A 22,766-nucleotide genomic window follows, 5' to 3' on the forward strand; every position below is an offset into this window, starting at 1 on the left:
TTTGGGAAACAGTGCTTTAAAAGGTTGTTACACCCTGTGTTTATTTTTGCGAGTAATTAATGTAAACTGCTGTTTGTGTCATGATTAAAAATGAGGTTGATTTGTTTTTATCCACTGCAAATAAAAGCAACCTGCATGAACGAGGCAGACATCACCACATGAATAGTCTGAGGTGAAATATTTCCCTGACAGAAATGACAGAGAGAGATGCGTTCCCGGTCTTCATGCGTTAAGAACCCGCTTTACCCGACTTAAAGAGGAAAACCACAGCTATGAATGATCAATAGCCCACCTTTTGAAGAATATATCATTACAAATGAGACATTGACTGAAAGACTTGCACTTAGTGCGTGCCTCCTCTTCAGATTTATTTTTAACAGTGGCCATAATAACATTTCAGTAAGTCCAGTTTTGATGTCAATATGTTCAAAAATAAAACCGCATAACAGTAAATAAGGATTGCTTTCTATTCAACGATAGTTGTGCCGGTCAAGTTTTTTTTATTTAACTTCTTTACAGAACAGCCGGTTCACACAAGCTATGTCAATGTTTTATCATTACACACAACGGTAAAATAAATATTTCCATTTCCCACTACCGTCACGTACCCCCTGTCATGTACCCCCTGTTGTACAAAGACATGACACCCCCATATCTCCACAGCCTGATCCAACCCTACAACAAACCCCCTCCCACTCACTCAGATCAGCTAACACAGGGAAGCTGGCAGAACCTTCGCTAAAACATCCGGGACAACGCTCCACACGTCCCAGACTCTTCTCCCTTCTGGCTCTCAAACTGTGGAACGAACTCCCCCATTGCAGTTTGAACTGCAGACTCACTCCCAATCTTCTGCCGTAATCTGAAGACTCACCTCTTCAGACTCCATCTCAGCCCGTAGCACTTTCCCCTAGCCTGGACTACCTTGCAGGATTATGCAACGGCTAAACTGTAACTTAGATAGCATGTTATGTAGATAGCTGATAGCATGTTTATGTGTATTTTCACTTCAGAGAGTTAACTTTTTAAACCCTCAATAGTTAGTCAACTTGACCGTTGGCTCTGTATTTGGTCAGCTCTTTTTACCCTCTACACCGACTTGACAAAAATAGCAGATCTACAAGCTCACAACGCCTCGCAGCGAGAGGCGTTGTGAGCTTGTAGATCTTCTATTTTCGACTTATGTTCCCCACCACACAAAGATTTGCCGGACCCCTGTTGAAGACCCCTGCTATAGTGTATATATAGTTTCAATGTACAGATCATTGATTGTTTTTTGGGATATTCTACTGTTAGACTGATGATAGGTTAGGTTTACCTATAATCCTTGTGTTGTCCTTGCTTACTGTAAATCGCTCTGGATTAAGAGCATCTGCTAAATAAATTGTACATCTGCAAACCCCTAGGGGTACACTTTTACCCCCCTTTGAGAAACACTGTCCTGTCTCCTCTGACACAGAGGACACCTATAGCCTAGCACTGGGTCGTCCTGATCATGTGAGTCCTCAAAACGTCGTCCCCACGAGATCTCTGATTCACGGTGGGAGAACGTTTGTGAACCCACGTTGATCAGGACGGCCAATGGCAGGCTCGGGGGGGAATCCTCTTAAATCGTCACTAAAAACCCAGCGGGCAAAGAGAGACAAAGAAAAGGAACACTGAGGTATTATTAGGCACCGCTTTTAATCTAATGATCAAATATCCTTGAAAGCCGCCTCTTTTCTGGCATGAGGTATTATTAGGTATAAGTGTTTTATATCACCGCTGTCGGTTGGAAACCTTGTGAGAACTGTTCCTTTTGATGAATGTTATTGTCACTACTTTTGTGCAACACCCTTGCATGATGAAGTATAGGGCATTAATCTACGGAAATAACATGAAAAGCTGCAAATATGGAGATACAAGGTTTCTGCCCGACAACAGCGATGATGCAGGCACCCATTTCGGATGATGCTGTCGATGCTCTGAATGGACATTATCACGTTTAATCAGACTATTCATTGGTCTAAGTACTGTAGGTGAGATACTGACCTACCAACGGAGGGGTTTTATATAAAGTATAGTTTTGGACCGCGTCTGAGGCCGCGCCGTCTCAAGCGAACTGGAGCCACTAGAGGTACCACTGAGCGAGATAAAGCAAGCGAGTCACCGTGCCGAACGTTGCGACGTTCCCTTTGAGCCGACTCAGCGCCGTCCGAGTTATGTACCGATCGCAGTGGTGTAAAGTACTGTACTTAGGTACAATTTTGAGTTCTTTTTACTTTACTAAAGTGTTTCCAATTGTCAATACTTTTCCTTCTACTCCACTACATCTCAGAGACAAATATTGTACTTTTTACTCCACTGAAATTATTTGAAACCTTTAGTTACTAGTTACTTTGCAGATATAAATTATTACATTTTAAAACATACATTAACCACTTTAGCCCTATTTTATACCTAGGCTATTTTCAAACATTTTTAGTACTTTGACTTTTGGTATTTTAAGTACAGTTTGATACCAATACTTTTGTACTTTCACTCAAGTGAATTTTGAATTCCGGACTTTTACTCGTAACGGAGTATTTCTACATTGCATTATTGATGCTTTTTTACTTAAGTAAAACATTTGAGTACTTTTTCCCACCACTGCAGAATGAATAAATCATGTTTTGGGGTGAGCTCTGCCCCCGGGTACTGTAGGTCAGTATCTCACCAATCAAATAGTCTGATTAAACGTGATAATAATGTCCCATTCAGAGCATTGATGGCATCCTGAGCCTCTCTCTCTCTCTCTCTCTCTCTCTCCTTCACTTGTCCTGGATGTCAAACTGTCTGTTAGGTTTGGTGGACTCCAGCATGAGCTCGTACAGCTGACCCATCTGTTCCTCCTGGAACTCTTTCAGCTTGTGCTCCGGCAGGTCGGCCCCGAAGCCTTCCCTCTGGCCCCTCTGGGCCCCCGCCGACTCCAACACCTGGGTCTGCAGAGTGTCCTTGTAGTTCTGGAGAAAAAAATAAACCAGACCAAACACAACAATACATTTAAACCAACTTAAAAGTCATACGGTGTAACGTCCATGTTATGTTAGTAAGTCTTTTTTGCCGACACCGCTCCGGTAGCTCCGTTTGTCTGTTAGAACTGTGGTTCTCAACCAGTGGGTTGGGACCCCCACATGATTTTTTTGGGGGGTCCCCAGATGATAGTGAAGTGACAGTTTAAGGACTTTTAGGAGCGTGTGAGCTTGTAGATCGGCTATTTTCAAATGGCTGAAATGTATATACTGTAGACAGTACAGGACTAGGGCTGAAGTGGTTAATGTATGTTTTGTAATAATAATCAAAATCTGCAAAGTAACTTGTAACTAAAGTTTTCAAATAATCGTAGTGGAGTAAGAAGTAAAAGTATTGGAAATGGGAAATATTCCAGTAAAGTAAAAATTCCTCAAAAGTTTATTTGGCCGCCGACCCCCATCTCAAAATATATTGCTCCAGGGACCCCCCAGAAGCAAAGATTTTTTGTTAGAAATGTTCGCTTTAAAACAATATATATTCAAAGATTTGCACACATTTTCATAGTTTTTCAAAAATAGCAGATCTACAAGCTCATAGCGCGGCACTCGGTGCCGCGCTATGAGCTTGTAGATCTGCTATTTTTGAATAGCCAAAGTATAAAACAATGCTTTTTTAGCTCAAATCAAAAAGTGACACAGATGCGTTCCAGGTCCTAATGGGTTTAAGTACAGTACTTGAGTAAATGTACTTAGTTACTTTTACACCACTGTTCATAACAATATGAGTAAGCAAATCTGTAGCTGCAGAATGTCCCAGAGAGAGTGTAAATGTATGGTGATGGCAGCAGCAGGTGGTAAATGACAACAATCAATATGAGAAGAAGTGTAAATCACCAGCTGGAAGGATCAATACATTTAAGACGCCACTTAGCCAGCAATTATGCACCAAACGCTTTCATTAAAAGTACGATCAATAAACCAAAGGCCTGCAGGGGGCCGTGCCATTAGTTGTTCAGACATCACGCCTTATAACTAACTATAAGCCCCATAACCTCACACTGAGTGTTGGGACGTCTGGATAATGGGTGGTGGGACTAATAGCCAGCCCCGCCACATGCCCGGTCAGAGGGTTGTCTTCAACCCAGTGACTATTTTGCCCGCCCCCCCCCCTCTTCTTCTTCCCCTTCTTCTCTTTTTTTTATGGAAATAACAGTACGATGGGAACCATGCACAAAAATGAATTTCACACACTGTTTTACTTAACCTGTAAACCTGTAATCTCTCAAGAACAGATTCTGCTCTGCGTTTGAGTCTGTCGGTAGCCGTGTTGACAACCCGTGCACATTGGCTTGGCATGGGCGTGCCTTCAGATCAGGAAGCAGCCCGCGCTTTACCCAATCAAATGCAGTGGGCGGGATTTACGTTTGTGCCGTTCGTTCCCCACTGGAAACAAACCCAAACTCATTTAACACATTGGCTGCCATTGACGCAGATCTGCGTTCATTTGCGCAAAAGCCCGTTGGCTGCCATTGACGCAGATCTGCGTTCTTTCAAAAAAAAATTTTTTTCAAAATAAAAGTTTTTTTTTTTTTTTTTTTTTTTTTTTTTTAATTTTTCAAAAAAAACCAATGACCAAGGAGATATGATTTTCCGAAGAGTTTTGCTCCCAGACACTTCCTTATAACTGAAAACTTAAAAATTATGTATCTCGGCTCCTAAGTGCTTTTTTTTTCTCATTGAAAAAGTCTGGCAGCCAGCTGTAGGTAAAAATTCAAAAAGCTGGCAGCCAATGAGTTAACAATAGCGTCCTCGAAGCCGACGAAACCACGGAAACTTAGTAACATTTTAACTTGCTCTTTCATCATAGAAACAAGTGGGCTTATAACCAAAACCATCCATGTTCTTTGGGAGAAGTGGTGTTAGTGTTCCGTGGAGAAATATTGTTAGTGGGAATGAAAACATAGTCGCACCACCGGAAGTGAAAGGCTGAAGGCACTCAAGGCAGACCTAAACCCTGGTTTCCCTGAGCACGGGTCGTCCGTTCAGCTCCACCCAGAGCCAAATGAATAAACAAAAAACAGCAGAGGGCGCTGTTTTTCCTTTTTATTTGGCGATGGGTTCCCAGATTGGTAAACCTGTGATGTAACAATAAAGCTGATTCTGATTCTAGTGATCCCCGGGGGCAGACGGGACTCCCTCTTTCCCAGGTGTTTCGCCCAGGTGGGCGTGGTTTTGAGGTTAGGTTAAGGCAGTGATTCCCAAGCAGTGGGTCGGGACCCATTTGTGGGTTTTTTTAATAAAAGAAGTGATGCATGGTGGTAACATCTGTACCTTTAATACAAGAAGTGATGCATGATGGGTAACGTCTGTACCTTTTAACCTCTGAGTGCTAGAGCATAACTCTGCTTCCTCGGGGGAAATAGAATAATGACATTATGCACGTCGGCAGAGCCAGCAGCCTCTCAGACAAATGGCAGTTTGTCATTTATACTGAGTCTGAAACGCTTCCAAAAGCACAACAAGAGGCTTATTTTCTGAATGGACAGAGACACAACAAAGCCATTAAGAGATTCTGTTCTCTGTTCGACCCACTGGTTGTTTTTAATGAATGAATATGAATATGAATATGTCACGATATACGATCTTATGCCATATTATATAGATCATTCTATAAGTGACCGTGACAGGCTCCACCTTCAGCCTGTAGCTCTTGACCTAGTTCTGACCACCATACAGTCTCATGCAAAGGTTAAGATGTAATTTAGATAAAACATGTTATTTAGATCCTAGATCCTATAGGTTAATTGTTTACCTGTGATCCTAAAGTTTACTGAGACACTACACGGTTCTGTACTACATTCTATGTGTGTCTCTCTGGATAAAGAGTGTCTGCATCTTATCATGTATGAGTTGGGTGTGTGTGTGTTGAATTATTCAGTGTGTTTAATTGGATGAAATGGTCCGCTGGTGTAATTACCCCTGAACAACGGCCCATTTAGGCCCATGTTTACTCTCAGAGAGCTGCGATAAATGTTGCTCTACTGGTTTCACTATCTATCCTCCTGTTACAACTCCTCTTAGATGCTTAAATGTCTGATGTCCTGTACATCTATATGCCAGATGTTTAAATGTCTGATGTCCTGTACATCTATGCCAGATGTTCTCAAAATCCAGGTGTCTTTGAGGGGGTTCCAGGGGCTCCCCAGCTAAATGACTGATAGTTAGGAACCAAATGGACCAGTCTGTAAGTCCATTACAGGGTCCATGTGGTTCCATTTGTACACTCTCAGGAGTTATGGGGATCCATGGCCTAATCAATGCATACCAAACTGGGGTTCCTTGGAATTAAAAAGTTTGAGCAGCACCCGTTATTCAGACATCCTGAGCGGACATACAGTAGGTTTAACTGGATTGAAGTGGCAGCGTTTCCCGCATAGCAGTTTCATCACCAAGTCATTTCCTTTGACGCAATACAGAGAAAAGTAGACCACTCCCTTGATCTAATACAGGGGTCTTCAACAGCTAGGGGGTCCTCAGAGCTACTATAGGGGGTCCGCCACATCTTTGTGTAATAGGATTTCGTTTTTTTACATTAACCACTTGAACCCTAGAATTCTTTTTCTGAGGGGAACATTAGCCGAAAATAGCAGATCTACAAGCTCTCAACGCCTCGCGCTGCGAGGCATTGAGAGCTTGTAGATCTGCTATTTTTGGCAAAGAGGCTTATAGGTGTAGAGGGAAAAAAGAGCAGACTAAGTAAAAAAAAAAACTTTAATCTGAAACACAATTTTATACAATAGAGTAGGGGGTCCCTGCTTCATCTCTCTCTCAGCTAGGGGGTCCTTGGCCTGAAAACGTTGAAGACCCCTGCGCTAATAAGATCAGAGAGATAAGATAAGGTAGACCACTCCCTTGATCTGATAAGATGATGCTAGGAGTCAGGGGTCAAGACCACCCAAGGATTCCGTTGGTCTACTTTGCTCTCAACACCAGCAGTGTGACGGCGCTCTGTCCATCATCAGACTAATGCACTGAGGTTTCCCACCTTTATTTCCTGGAAATCTGAAAGACCTGTTTAGTTTAATGACTATAGAGATACTGTGTACCGATTTGTGTGATGTTTGGATACAATCTGTAAAAAAAAGCGGCCTCCTGGTGGCGCTATAAAAAGCCCATGTGAAAGATCTGGGGCAGAGGTTCTGAATTGGCATCCAGGTAGTGTGTGTGCACAGTTTCGCTGCGATCAAGCCAACAGTGCGAAAGATTAGCTGTCCACAGACAGAATGACACACGGACAGACGGACGGACAGACAGGGTGCAAAACATACTCTTGCCAGGCCGAAACAAGGGATAAAAACCCATAAAACTGCTTGGGAATTACTGCCTTAACCTAACCTCAAAACCACGCCCACCTGGGCGAAACACCTGGGGAAAAAGGGAGTGCCGATTGCTCACCCTGGCCTATTATAAAAAGGCCAGAGCCTTCGTTCTGTCTCTCCACCTCGTTCGGTTTGGTTGCTTTGTGTTGATTTCTGGTTTGTTTTCTCACACATTCATACACTTACATATACGCTTTATTAAGTTCATGTGAACGACGTTACCTACTTTTTCTCAATCTAAATACATCTACTTCTTATGTCTACAAGTCATGTGTGATTGACTTTGTCCGCCTTTGGGCCAACAAGTCGTACTCGAACTTCAACAGTTTTACAGTCAGACCTCCGTCCGTCCGTCCGTCCATGATGTCTCTCTGTCCTTCATGCAGGAACATCTCATAATGGGCAAATCCTCAACCCCATTGCTCTCTCTCTCTCTCTCTCTCTCTCTCTCTCTCTCTCTCTCTCTCTCTCCTAACCCATTAAGACCTGGAACGCATCTGTGTCTCTTTCGATTTCTTTGGCTATTCAAAAATAGCAGATATACAAGCTCATAGCGCGGCACCGAGTGCCGCGCTATGAGCTTGTAGATCTGCTATTTTTGAAAAATCTTGAAACTTTTTTTTCCAGATTTTTTTTCAAAAAACTGTTAACTCCCTGAGTGCCAGGATTGCCAGAATTATTTCAGAATTGATTCTGAAAAGTGCCAGACTTTTTTTTTCACAGAAAACAAAAAGTGCTTAGGAAGCGAGATACAGCCTTTTTCAGTTCTAAGTTAAACAAGGAGTGGATGGAGCTGCACATCTTCAGATGATGATATCTTGGGTTCTGAACATGTTTTTTTGTTTGTTTTACAATTTTTTCAAAAACACGTGAAACACGTTAATGGCACTCAGTGAGTTAAGATTTAGAAAACATTTTTAAGAATCGTCTCAGGTCTTAATGGGTTCTAAACTCTACCCTGAAACTTCTCCCCTGAAATACTTTGTCGCACGACGACGGATGGGCGATGTGGCTCACTGCAGAGATTCATTAAGGGTCAGAGACCCTCGTCCCCGTGGGACCCCCCTCCCCCTCCCCCCCTCCACCGCTAACTGGATTAGACTGAAACGCTCGCTCACTGCTGCTGCCTTAATCACATTTGGGGGTCTCTCTCTCTCTCGCGCTCTTCGTCTGTTCCTCCAGAGCCCCTCCCTCCTGACCCCCCCTCCCTAGTCGCCCACCCACTGCCCAGCACCCAAGAGACAGAGCAATGATTCACCACCACCCCTTAGAGAGAGAGAGAGAGAGAGGGAGAGAGGGAGAGGGAGATATGGGGAAAGAGTTACAGAGAGAGAGAGTATGGAGAAAGATGAAGAGAGTGAGCGAGTGAGAGAGTCAGAGAGCTGATGGGGACGGGTTCATTTATAGTAAAAGTCACAGTAAAAACACTGTTAATTGAATTGTTTTAATGAATAAAATGTTACTTTAAACTATCCGTGTGGTAGAGTATGTTAATACGATATAACTTCTACAATCTGTATGGTAGAGTACGCCGGACGCCACCCTTGCCCGGCCCACGGGGGTTGGAGCCGACTCTGCGCCGTGCGGCTGCCTGTGGCCCCCGTGTCTCTAGCTGCGTGTCGCGGCCGGCGGACTCCGGGCCGACCACGGGGGGCCTCGCCACGTCCGTGAGCCTCCTGCCCTTCCTGGTGGGAGCTTTACGACCACCAGCAACCCGCTGCTTTACGACCTCAGATCAGACGAGACGACCCGCTGAATTTAAGCATAATTATTACTAAGTGGAGGAAAAGAAACTTAACAAGGTTTCCTCAGTAGCGGCGAGCGAAGAGGGAAGAGCCCAGCGCCGAATCCCCGCCCGCTGGTGGGCGCGGGAAATGTGGCGTACATCGGGCTGTCGCCCGGGTGTCGATCGGGGGCCCCAATTCTACGAGACTCGGATACGTCTTTTAACCCATTAAGACCTGAAGCCGATTCGACAACCCTCTAAATCCCAAAAGTATATCAGTGGTGCTCAACTTTTTCATGTCAAGGACCCCCAAAATGTATTTGGCAAATAGCCAAAGTGTAAAATAATGCTTTTTTAGCTCAAATCAAAAAATGACTGGTGTCAAAAAATTATGCGTTCCAGGTCTTAAAGGGTCAAAGCGCTTGGCGGGTGGATCGTTGTGAAGAATAATATTCTATGATTTTTCAAAGATTAGTGAAAACGCTCGCTGGCAAGGTCGGCTATAGACGATGTTTTACTCTGGCATTTAGTTAATTAATACAATATAACTAGTACATGTGCAGTGGTTAGAGGCGTAGGTGTCCCTACTCTTTTCTTTGAGACATTTGAACGTATAAAGTTATTTTACCTAACTAACTCATTTTGCCTGAACTTAGAAGATCCACTGAGTCACTGTCAGTGAGGAGCTGCTGTTTGGATGTGGGAGGGGCACGCTGCTTCCTTTCTATTGGATTCTGGATGCCACTGAGGGAGGGGACATAAAAGACCCCCTCCCCACACACACACACACACACAAAAAGGGTTCCAAGCTGTAATCACCATCCACTTCATTAGAGAAATGACCTGCAGCTGGGTGATTTACTGCCCCTTCCCTCTGTGATTTATAATTGCATGCAGAGTAAACATTGGCCGTGACTACGATCCCCTATTGTCACATAAAATGGCTCTGGCTGTGGCTACTATCCCCTATTGTCACATAAAATGGGTCTGGCTGGCAGGCGGTTCTGGTGGCGTTTTATTTTTGGGACACAATTAATTAGTGGTTCTATGGAACGTGTGGTGTCACATTGTGTCCAAGCATGGCCTGTCTGTCGGCTGCTAACCTCGCATCGCCAGCTCTTTCCACCTCGGAGAAAAGCTTTATCCCCTATTGTCACATAAAATGGGTCTGGCTGGCAGGCGGTTCTGGTGGCGTTTTATTTTTGGGACACAATTAATTAGTGGTTCTATGGAACGTGTGGTGTCACATTGTGTCCAAGCATGGCCTGTCTGTCGGCTGCTAACCTCGCATCGCCAGCTCTTTCCACCTCGGAGAAAAGCTTAGTATTCGTTATTAAATTGCCTGTGTGATCCGGTCTCGACTCAAAAAGAAATTGAAAAAAACACTTTCTGGTTTCCGGGTGTTGCGTCCGGTTTTGCGTCCGGTTTTGCGGAGCCACTTTGTTTTGGTTCCCCCCTGTTTGTTTCCCCCAATCCCTATTTAAATGGAATAGAACAGCGGTCTTCAACAGGGGGTCCGGGACCCCTAGGGGGTCCTCAGAGTTAATACAGGGGGTCCGCCAAATTTTCGTGTGATGTTTTTTTTTTTTTTACCTTAATCACTTGAACCCTAGCATCCCTTTTCTGAGGAGAACTTTTCCCCCAAAAAAAGCAGATCTACAAGCTCACAACGCCTCGCGCTGCGAGGCGTTGTGAGCTTGTAGATCGGCTATTTTTGGCAAAGAGTTATAGGTGTAGAGGGAAAAAAATGAGCAGCAAATGTTTATCTGAAACACAATTTTATACAATATAGAGGGGGGTCCCTGCTTCATCTCTCTCTCAGCTAGGGGGTCCTTGGGCTGAAAACGTTGAAGACCCCTGGAATAGCATTTCAAAAGTAGACAGACGCTAAATAGTCACCGGAAAGTACACTCACATTTATACTTATTTTGTATTTTAAAAATCACACCTGTGTGAAGGTAGCGGCGCCTTTGATACATTTTGTCATAGATATGTGTTTCAATATTAATATCTAATATATAATATCAATATTAGTTTATACCCCAGTTAATATGGGAAGTTTTAACTGAACCTTGACGGGCCTGACCAATCAGAACCTTGACGGGCCTGACCAATCAGAACCTTGACGGGCCTGACCAATCAGAACGTTGACGGACCTGACTAATCAGAACCTCGACAGGCCTGACCAATCAGAACGTTGACAGACCTGACCAATCAGAACCTCGACGGGCCTGACCAATCAGAACGTTGACGGACCTGACCAATCAGAACCTTGGCGGGCCTGACCAATCAGAACGATGACAGACCTGACCAATCAGAACGTTGACGGAAAAGCCAGGTATAGAGCAGGACCGCTCTATACTATGTATAGAGCGGCGCCAGCGCCGCTAAAAATAAGCTAAACCACACGGCATCAAGGATTTTATCAGGTAGGCCCTATTACAATGCCCTTGATCGCGGCCGGAGTGACCGGAGAGTGAGGCTTGTGGGTTCCGGCCGCCTGACGCGCCTGGTGACGTAGGGGTTTCTTCCGCTCCCGACCGGATCATAAACCCGAAAAAATTGACCCCCAGGCTAGTCAGCTGCAAAGTGGGGGAGGGACACAGCTGGCGTCATGATCAGGAGCCTCGACCGATGCCCGATTTATGGGTCTGATGGCGAGTCCTTGACTAGTAAGCCAATCTCTGAATGCCATGTAAATATATGGTACAATTGTAAATGGTGCATTTATAAAGCGCTTTTATCCAAAGCGCTTTACATAGATTGTGCATTACATTCACCCATTCACACACACATTCATACACACATTCACACACACATTCACACACACACAGGGACGTGCACAGATAGACTCTAGGACTAGGTGGTGCTAGAGCACCTGCCCTTTGCCCTCTTGACCAGAAGTGCCCTTTTGAAAAAAAGGGAAAAAAAAGTTGTTGTTTTTTCAGTTTTCAGCAGGGGTCTTCAACAGGGGGTCCGGGACCCCTAGGGGGTCCTCAGAGTTACTACAGGGGGTCCGCCAAATCTTTATGTGATTACCATAACCACTCGAAACCTAGCATCCCTTTTCTGAGGAAGGGCTTGTAGATCGGCTATTTTTGGCAAAGAGGTATAGGTGTAGAGGGAAAAAAGATCAGACCAAGTAAACAAAAAAAAGTATAATTTACTTGAGCACCTGCCCCTCAAAATGTCTGTGCACGCCACTGCACACACACATTCACACACACATTCACACACCGATGGAGGAGGAAACCATGCAAGGCACCAACCTGCTCATCGGGAGCAATTAGGGGTTCAGTGTCTTGCTCAAGGACACTTCCACACTAACTCTGGGGCAGCCCGGGATCGAACTCCGGCCACTCTACCGCTCTACCCCTGAGCCACTGCCGCCACAATTAAATTGTTAATCGCAATTATTTCACTGACAATTAATTGTCAACTTAAATTTGTAATCGTGACAACCTGGAACATCTGGGACTACACCTCTCCAAAGTATAATATTCAGCAGCAAGCTATATCCACCTGTTTCCTAGGCTTTTCACTGTGTTCCACTTCCTGTCTTTTGATCCAATGAAACCGGTCAGATGACTAATGATATCCAATGAAATCCGACAGGAAGTGGAAAACACACAGCCAAGAAACAGGCGAATAGGGCATCGCAGTTGCAGCCACTTCCGGGTTCCACGGCAAAATAGTCAATGCATTTTTCCCATTGACATTTCCAAAAATATTTATATCAATTAATTTAAGCCTAGAATCAAGCCATCCAGGGTCCTGGTGAATCATGACCATTAAACATTTTTTCCTGTGATTTATTTTATTTCATATTTAATTATATGATTATATGATATACTATATTTAATAAATACCCTTTGTTTTGCCGTTTTCAAAAAAGTTTTTTCACAGAATCAAACGTTTTATGGTCATGATTCACCAGGACCCTGGATAGCTTGATTCTAGGCTTAAAATAATTGATTTATTAATAATTGAAAATAAATATTTTTGGAAATGTCAATGGGAAAAATGCATTGAGTATTTTGCAGTGGAACCAGGAAGTGGGCGGGAACTGCGATGCCCTATAGGCTTCGATTAGTTAGATTTATATTGGGGACAAATTTGCGCGACTGTCAAGACAAAACGGAATCTGGGAGAAGTCACGTCCGCTTTATCAATGGATGGTTTTCAGAGCTTCCGTTGCTCCAGACTGGATGATGGAAGCATTTGAACATTGTGGGAGGAAACTATCTGGCTGCACCTGATTACCCATGTCTTCACCAGTGGTGGAAAAAGTACTAATTATTTTTACTTAAGTAAAAGTATCAATACTGCAATGTAGACGTACTCTTTTGCAAGTAAAAGTCCAGAATTCAAAATGTACTTGAGTAATAGTACAAAAGTATTGACATCAAAATGTACTTTAAGTACCAGAAGTAAAACTACTCATTATGCAGAATGTCCCATTTCAAGTTTTCAAATATCTTTTGAAAATAGCAGATGTACAGTACATGCACTTGTAGATCGGCTATTTTCAAATGGCCCAAATGGTAGATGTATGTTTTGTAAAAATAATCAAAATCTACAAAATAACTTGTTCGTTTTTCAAATAATTGTAGTGGAGTAAAAGCACAATATTTGGATCCGAGATGTAGTGGAGTAGAAGTAAAAGTATTGGAAATTGGAAATACTCAAGTAAAGTACAAACACCTCAAAATGGTAAGTACTGTACAGGGAGTAGTTCCCCCAAAAGGTTACTTATTTTCTATCAATTACACAATCCATAAATCCTTGAATTCATGGATTTGTATTTTTTTTTGTTACACTCCTACGCCAATAATTTGATTACTGGCGGAAAGATGCTAATGTATGCGGTAGGAGACACAAAGTAGACTCTTTGTGTCTCCTACCGGAAATACACCCGGCCATCAAATTATTGGCTTAGGAATGCGACAAAAATGTAAAGAAATCCATGAATGCAAGGCTTCATGCAGTGTGTAATTGAGCTGGGTGAACTACTCCTTTAAGTAAATGTCACTTTGAAAAGGTTAGAATTGATAGAAGTTACCATTAGAGAACATTTAACTTTAACATTTAACTTTAAGCTAAAATAATGAATAAAAACAAACACAAATAACTTTTTTTGGGTGGATACAAACTTCAATATGAAAAATAACATTTAACTTTAATCATACAATGAACAAGCAAACAAGTTAATATGAAATAAAGTAGCCTCACGTCCATCATCTGCAGAGAAATTCAGATCGTTCCACCACTAATGCATTTTTAAGTGGATTTAATTAGCTTGTTGTTTTTGTCATTAGGAATTTAACCCATTGAGACCTGAAGACGATTCTACATGTCTCCTAAATCTCAACAGTTTTCTGAAAAACGTATGTTTCCATATCAGTGGTGCTCAATCTTTTTCATGTCAAGGACTCCCAAAATGTATATGTATTTGGCCGCGGACCCCCATCAAAACATTTTGTTCCAGGGACCCCCCAGAAGCAAAGATTTGAGTTTAAAATGTTCGCTTTAAAACAATATATATTCAAAGATTTGCACACATTTTCACGATTTTTCAAAAATAGCAGATCTACAAGCTTGTAGCGCGGCACTCGGTGCCGCGCTATGAGCTTGTATATCTGCTATTTTTGAATAGCCCAAAGTGTAAAATAATGCCTTTTAGCTCAAATCTAAAAATGGCACAGTTCCAGGTCTTAATTGGTTAAAAGCACAACAAAAAAAGATTGTGTCATGGTGACGTTCCTTCACAGGGGAAAGCACTTAAAATCATTACCGAAAATACTTCTTTCCAAAGTGGGTCCTCGGCAGATAGAAAAAAATAATACATGGAAATAAACTAATCTTTGTAAACAAAACTACCGGTAATTACATGTTAACCCATTCAGTCCAGGAACGCATACTGTGTCATTTTAGATGTTTAGCTATAACTATCATTTCATACTTTGGGCTATTCCAAAAAATTGCAGATCTACAGATGTGCCACTTCAAAACTTCACACGTTACTGTTCTTTCCCTGAAACTGCCCTGAAAATGCATTTTTTTCCTCCCTTTTCTGCCCTTGAAATGCACTGTTTTGCCCCTGAAAAGAAGTTGTCACTACACACCCCCGTTTTTCCCTTCAACAGACATCCATATACATGAGAACAAAAGAATGTTTGTTGAAGTAGGTGTCAGACTCATTATTAGGCGAAAGGTGATTTGACCAGTTGCTCAAATTAATTAGCATCATAAAAGCAGTGATCATCAAAATAATTCAGCATTTTAAATGCCCTTCTTTGTCCCTCTTATTGCCCTGGGAATCCCCTGAAAATTTACTGTCTTGGCGATGGCAGGACATGTGAAGTTTTGAAGTGGCACATCTGTACAAGCTCATAGCGCTATGAGCTTGTAGATCTGCTATTTTTGAAAAATCTTGCACATTTTTGCAAATCTTTGAATATATATATATATATATTTTTTCAAGTGAATATCTTTAACTCAAATCTTTGCTTTTGGTGGGGGGTCCCTGGAACAATATATTTTCAGGTCAGGGGGTTCCGCGGCCATATACATATAATGTTGGGGGTCCTTGACATGGAAAAAGGTTTTGAGCACCACTTTTTTTTTTCAGAAAACAGTTAGGATTTAGAAGACATTTGTAGAATCCCCCAGAAGCAAAGAGTTAAAAAAAAAATCGCTTTAAAAATATATATATATTCAAAGATTTGCAAAAAAAAAATTCTTCAAAAATAGCAGATCTACAAGCTCATAGCGCGGCACTCAATGAGATTTACGGAGGGAGGGTTTACCAGGCTATTTAACCCCCACTTAAACCCTATAATATGAGTGACCGGACAGTCCCTGTTGTCTGTTATTGTGGGGAAAGCTTTCGCTGAAAGCCAAAGAAATCTAAATAATAAACTAGAAAATGTGCTCCTCGGAGCACAGGTCTCCGCCAGTACTGTTCCTGATTAATCCTGTCTTAAGTGTTACTTGATTAATCCTGTCTTAAAGGCATTGTAGGGAGTTCAGACATAATCAAAGAAAAAAACTGTTGTCAAACACCGCCCCTCCAGCAGTTCTTTTCCCCGACCACCAGGGGGTGACGCAGGGGGGACTTTTTAAATGAGTCATGCCCAAAATAGGTTGCCTTATGCGGATACAATTCGCGGAAATGCCCGACCCTACGGTTCTCTGAATTTATATTTTTAAATAGGCTCTTTCATGATAAATTGACCACATATATGAAGCTAAACAACTAAATTCTATCCAAACGATTTTATAAAAGTAAATTATGTGCCTCAAAAAAGAAGTTTGAGAGCGTTTTAAAACCGAAAGTAAAAAGTTGATACGGGCACGGACGCGCGCGGACACGCACATGCGTGCGTTAATTTACGACCCGGACATAAACAACATGAACATAAACATTAGGGAAAATACGGATTTCAGACAGAGGACTGTTTCAATGAAGGAAAACACCCCAGCATCATTATATAGTGGCTGATAGAGGGGAGAAAATGCAAAAAATATATATATACATATTTTTTAAATTTAGGCTTAATGTTCCCTACAATCCCTTTAAGTGTTACTCCGCCATTTCTCAGCCATTTCGTGATTACTCCTGTCTTACCTCACTTTGAAAGAGACACAGACTCTTTCAAAGTGACACATCTACAGTATTTATCGGCCGCTAATACATCATGCGTCTCACTAGCCAATCAGAGCACACTCTTTCAACGTATTGTCACGTGTCACGTGAGGCTTGACCAATGTTAGCTTGGCCGAGGGGGGGGGGGGCGGAAAGTGAAAACATAAAGAACACAGCTGCTTTCCCGGTTCTAATGGATTGAGTGGTTAAAGTGTTTCATCTGGCCGGCCTAATAGGCAGGAGCATCATCATTGGGGGGTCTATGGGGGACGCCAATCGCCACCCCCTAGTGTTCACATTTTACCTCAAATTCAGTATTTTTTTTAACCCATGAAGACCTGAGGCCGATTCTACAAAATGTCTTCTAAATCCCAACAGTATTATGAAAAACATCTATATCAGTGGTGCTCTAGTCTGGGAGGCATTGCGTCGGAGCTTGGACAGCAGGGGCGCGGCCACTGCGTTGTGATTCAAATCAACAGCCAATGAAGAAAAAGGGGGCGGGATCCACATGCAGTGGGTGTTGCATGTAAATAGGAGCGACAGGAAGCAATTTCCCCTTGAGAAATTGCGGCCGCCATTGTTGTGTACTGCTGTTTGCCTCTCGGCGGACTGTTTAGACGAGTTGCACAGCTCTCAGACCGGTAAGAGGCGTGTCCGCTCAGATTCTGAGCGTTAGTTACATCCCGCCCACAAATACCAGGGTTCTGGCCCAGAAGTTCCTCGCCAGAGCTGGCGAAAACTTCTGGGAACTCAGATTAGTGGTGCTCAAACGTTTTCATATCAAGGACCCCCAAAACGATATGTATTTGGCCCGCGGACCTCCATCTGAAAATAAGTTGTTCCAGGGACCCCCCAGAAGCAAAGATTTGAGTTAAAAAAATGTTCGCTTTAAAACAATATATAATCAAAGATTTGCACACATTTTCACGATTTTTCAAAAAATAGCAGATCTACAAGCTCATAGCGCGGCACTCGGTGCCGCGTTATGAGCTTGTAGATCTGCTATTTTTGAATAGCCAAAGTGTAAAATAATGCTTTTTTAGCTCAAATGAAAATGTGACACAGATGCTTCTTCAGTTTTAAGCAGAACCATTGTAATTGGGGGGGTATATGTAGGGCGTATAGCGGCATAGCTGCATGGTTAGAGAGCCGGCCTGGGGGAGCAGGAGTCCCCCAGTTGCAAAGTGTCGGATATGAGCGGTCACAGTGTCCATTTTTTACGGGGTAAATTCAATGGTCAATGGCAGTTACAGCTTCCCTTTTCTGATTTTTTTGTTGATTTTTCACTTGCTTTTGCCATCGTTTATATCTTATCTGCATCTTCTAACCCCAGGGATCTTCAACAGGGGGTCCTCAGAGCTACTATAGGGGGTCTGCCAAATCTTTTTTTGATAGGATTTCGTTTTTACATGTTTTACATTAACCACTTGAACCCTAGAATTGCTTTTCTGAGGGGAACATTAGCCGAAAATAGCAGATCTACAAGCTCTCAACGCCTCGCGCTGCGAGGCGTTGAGAGCTTGTAGATCTGCTATTTTTGGCAAAGAGGCTATAGGTGTAGAGGGGGAAAAAGAGCTGACTAAGTAAAAAAAAAAACTTTTTTTGAAAAAAACTTGATTGATAATCTGAAACACAATTTTATACAATATAGAGTAGGGGGTCCCTGCTTCATCTCTCTCTCAGCTAGGGGGTCCTTCGCCTGAAAACGTTGAAGACCCCTGTTCTAACCTGTCAGAATAGTGACACGCCCAGTTTAGGGCAAAAAAAAAAAAAAAAGTATTTTTTTGTTCCAGTTCCGAACCGACTTTTAGGGTTCTGAACCATTTCATTTTCAGAAACGCTCTGAACCAGTCTGAACTGGTTCAAAATGTAATTATGTAGCCTTACGGGTCCATTTGGTTTGATTTGTACACTCTCAGAATTAAGTTAACACACAAGATGTACAAAGTAGATCGGGGTCTCAGAGATAATAAAAATCACACCCAGTGTGAAGTGAGCGGTGATATTTATGAGTTATTAATTTCATCATGCATCTCGGTAGCCAATCACAACACGTCCTGCGAAGTTTGAAGTTAATTTCATCATGTGTCTCGCTAGCCAATCACAGCACATCACACTGGGTGTGATTTTATTTTTTGCCTATGGGCGTGTTTTTCACAGCATGGCATCACAGCGAAAGACAAATTTTCACAACGGAAAGAAAAACTTTCACCACGGATGGGTCCTAAACCCTCTTATAGGAGCGGTTGCACCGCTCAAAAATAAGAAAATGGCATCAAATCAAATGGGGGGGGGGGGGGTGGGCTCCTTCACTGAGAGGCCTAAAGCAGCAGCTCGCACAGTGGGGTCCAGGGAACCCTATTGGTTCCTTGAGGGGGTTCCAAATGGCCCCGTACATACAGGTCTGTAACTCATGGAATCAAATGGACCCGTAAGGTAAGGTTCCATGAGTACAATGTCAGAGTTATGGGGGTCCTTTAAAACATTGGTTGTCAAAGTGGGGTCTGGGGACCCCCAGGGGTCCTTGAGGGAGTTCCAGGGGGTCCCCAGCTAAATGATAGTTAGAAACCAAATGGACCCTTATGGGTCTGTAACTCTGAGAGTGTACAAATGGAACCAAATGGACCCTAATGGGTCCATTTGGTTCCATTTGTACACTCTCAGAGTTAAATTAACATTGATTTTACAATATAAATTGGGGTCCCAGAGATATAAATGCCATTAAATGGGGGTCCGTTGCCCTAATGCATGTCAAACTGGGGGTCCTTGAAATTAAAATGGTTTAAAATCACTGCTAGAGCCGTAAAATCTTCTCGTATGGGGGTCCTTGGCATATCTTTTCAAATGGGGGTCCGCAGGCTAATAAGTGTCAATTTGGGGGTCCTTGACGTGAAAAGTATTTGAGAACCACTGGCCTGTAAAGTACATCAAAACTTGAAATTAAAAAAGAAAATGTGCGGTTAAGTAAACCCACACTGCCACCGTGTGGCGAGAAAGGACATGTGCAGCTTTCAAATTATGGCAACAACTCACTCACTCTTGGCTTGATGGCAGCTGAACTGTGCACACACACTCCCTGGATGCCAGAGCAGCCCCAAATGTTTCACGTGGGCCCGTTATAGCGCCACCAGGAGGCTGATTTGTGCAAAACACATTTTTGGACAACTCCTACAGATTTTGTCCAAACATCACCCAAATCGGTACTCAGTATCTCTATAGTCATTAAACCAAACGGGTCTTTCAGATTTTTCATATTCCATCCTGATTGGCTATGATTGGCTTCCAAAGTTTGCAGGAGTGCTCCGTTTTGAACAAAATGCCTCAAATCATGAACACGGCGTGTGATTTCCATGACATTTTGCACACACATTCCCACTAGGCAGAGGAACAAATGCCACTTCAAATTTTTCAAATCAGCTGATTCGTGGTTTTACCAACAACTGCACCGATCTGTGTAAAACGTTGTATGCACACTCCCTAGAGGCCAAGGAAAAACCTTTGCCCTGCATGTTTCACATCTGCCTTTTATACCTCCCACCTCTTCATAAATCCATCCATCCATTCACTCATTCATTCATTCATTCACTCATACATATATTTATCCATTCATCCATTTATAAATTCATCCATTCATATATAACATGGTCATCACCTCCCATTCCTTCACAAAGCCCACATCACCATACATTCACACACACACACACACACACACACACACACACACACACACACACACACACACACACACACACGAATATATATATGAATAGATCATGTTCCTCACCTCCCATTCCTTCATAAAGCCCACCACCTCAGTATAGATAGATAGATAGATAGATAGGCAGACAGACATATAGATATATAGATAGATAGATAGATAGATAGATAGATAGATAGATAGATAGATAGATAGGCAGACAGACATATAGATAGATAGATAGATAGATAGATAGATAGATAGATAGATAGATAGATAGATGGTCATTACCTCCCACTCCTTCATAAAGCTCACCACCTCAGTAGCAGCAGCTGTCTTGTTTCTCCTGAACTCATCCTTCACATACTGATCACCTAGAGCTTGTAGATCTAGTGGCATGAACCTGTGGAGCAGCAGGATCCTCTTATTAATATATAATATATATAATACAAATAATATATATATAATATAGATCTAACCTGTGGAGCAGTAGGATCCTCTTATACATATATAATAATATATAATAGATCTATAGTAACCTGTGCAGCAGTAGGATCCTCTTATACATATATAATAGAATAGATCTATAGTAACCTGTGAAGCAGTAGGATCCTCTTATAAAGGGCTCGAACCCTGGACACATGAGCTGCAGCAGGAGCCGCCATACCGTCCGTCCATGCACTGTAAGGGGAATGCCAAAACACTCGCCCCAAAACACAGTCACCCCCTCAAGTTCATACTAGTCACTTTCCACTTTAACCCTAACCTTCATTCCCTAACGTAACCTCATACATACAATGGGGGGCGTGCGTGTTTTGGGGCGAGACTTCCGGTTCACCCTTTTAAAGGACGTTTAGATAAACATTCATAATAAATCACTACAGATGTTAATAATAACTAGATGTTTGACAGGCCTAATGCATGTGTTTACACAGCTGTGTGTGTTAGAAGTGTTTTAAACGAAACAACACAGGAATACAGTTAAGTAATAATACATAATATTGTGTGTAATAATAATGTCCTTGTTTATCCAGGAAGTGATACTTTGCCCCGCTGGGCTTACATATGAGTCCGTTTGTTTGCCTATGCTGACCTCTAGTGGCGAGATGGACTATCTGTCTATAGTATTAGACCAGTGGTTCTCAAACTTTTTCATGTCAAGGACCCCCAAATTGACACTTATTACCCACCACGGACCCCCATTTGAAAAGATATGCCAGGGACCCCCATAAGAGAAGGTTTTTTACAGCTCTCTAGCAGTGATTCTCAACCATTTTAATTTCAAGAACCCCCAGTTTAACATGCATTTAGGCTACGGACCCCCATTTAATGGCATTTATACCTCTGGGACCCCAATTTGTATTGTATAATCAATGTTAATTTAACTCTGAGAGTGTACAAATGGAACCAAATTCCATTTGTACACTCTCAGAGTTACAGACCCATAAGGTTCCATTTGGTGCCTAATCTATGGGACCCCCTGGAACTCTTTCAAGTACCCCTGGGGGTTCCCGGACCCCACTTTGAGAACCAATGGTATAGACAGATACTAATATTCCTAGATTAGTATGATAGCTTGACTGCAAGTGGTGGAAAGTAACATTAACATGTTACAACAAGTACATTTACTCAAGTGCTGTACAATTTCTATGTCTTTTTTTTTACTTTTAGTGGAGTATTTCCAATTTTCTATACTTTTACTTCTACTCTGTTACATCTCTGAGGCAAATATTGTACTGCAATTATTTGAAAACTTAAGTTACCTGTAATTACTTTGTAGATGTTGATTATTATTATACAATACATATACATTAACCACTTCAGCCCTACCTATACTTTGGCTACTTGTGAGCTTGTAGATCTGCTATTTTCAAAAGTTGTACACAAAATGTGGAGGGGAAAAAAATCACAGAAAAAAAGAATATCACATAATGTGAGAAATATTCACATTAATTATTATTTGTATTATTATTTTCCAGAAAATGTGGCGTTAACAACATTATCCACAGACACACAGTTAGAGATTAAAAAAAAATAAGGCAGGGTCTGATTAGGGCGTGGCTTCATGGTGATTTTCAACTTTTTTTTAATATTCCAAGGACCCTCAGTTTGACATGCATTAGGCCACGCCCACGGACCCCCATTCGATACACATGTTTATCTCTGGGACCCCAAATCTACACTGTAAAAATTCCCAGTGTTCATTTAACTCTGAGAGTGTACAAATGGAACCAAATGGACCCGTAAGGGTCCATTTGGTTCTATTTGTACACACTCAGAGTTACAGACCTGTAAGGGTCCATTTGGTTCCATTTGTACACTC

At 42.3% G+C, this 22,766-nt stretch overlaps 1 protein-coding gene across 2 annotated transcripts; it reads right to left on the bottom strand.

Moving 5' to 3' along the window:
* Positions 1–1,193: 1,193 nt before the first annotated feature.
* Positions 1,194–21,247, bottom strand: sdhaf3 (succinate dehydrogenase complex assembly factor 3). Of its 2 annotated transcripts, XM_084080089.1 has the most exons (4): positions 21,038–21,247; positions 20,762–20,846; positions 20,531–20,557; positions 1,194–2,981 (listed from the first exon to the last, which is right to left on the bottom strand). In XM_084080089.1, exons 1-4 carry the CDS (start codon positions 21,106–21,108, stop codon positions 2,790–2,792), a joined length of 375 nt encoding a protein of 124 aa, XP_083936215.1. In that variant the 5' UTR covers positions 21,109–21,247; the 3' UTR covers positions 1,194–2,789. The 2 variants fall into 2 exon arrangements, with proteins under 2 accessions (XP_083936215.1, XP_083936214.1); XM_084080088.1 differs by lacking the exon at positions 20,531–20,557 and having other exon boundaries at positions 20,735–20,846; positions 21,038–21,215.
* Between the last annotated feature and the right edge of the window lie 1,519 nt (positions 21,248–22,766).

This window comes from Gymnoscopelus microlampas, assembly GCF_963454915.1.
Source record: "Gymnoscopelus microlampas genome assembly, chromosome: 15".
NCBI classification, from domain to species: domain Eukaryota; kingdom Metazoa; phylum Chordata; class Actinopteri; order Myctophiformes; family Myctophidae; genus Gymnoscopelus; species Gymnoscopelus microlampas.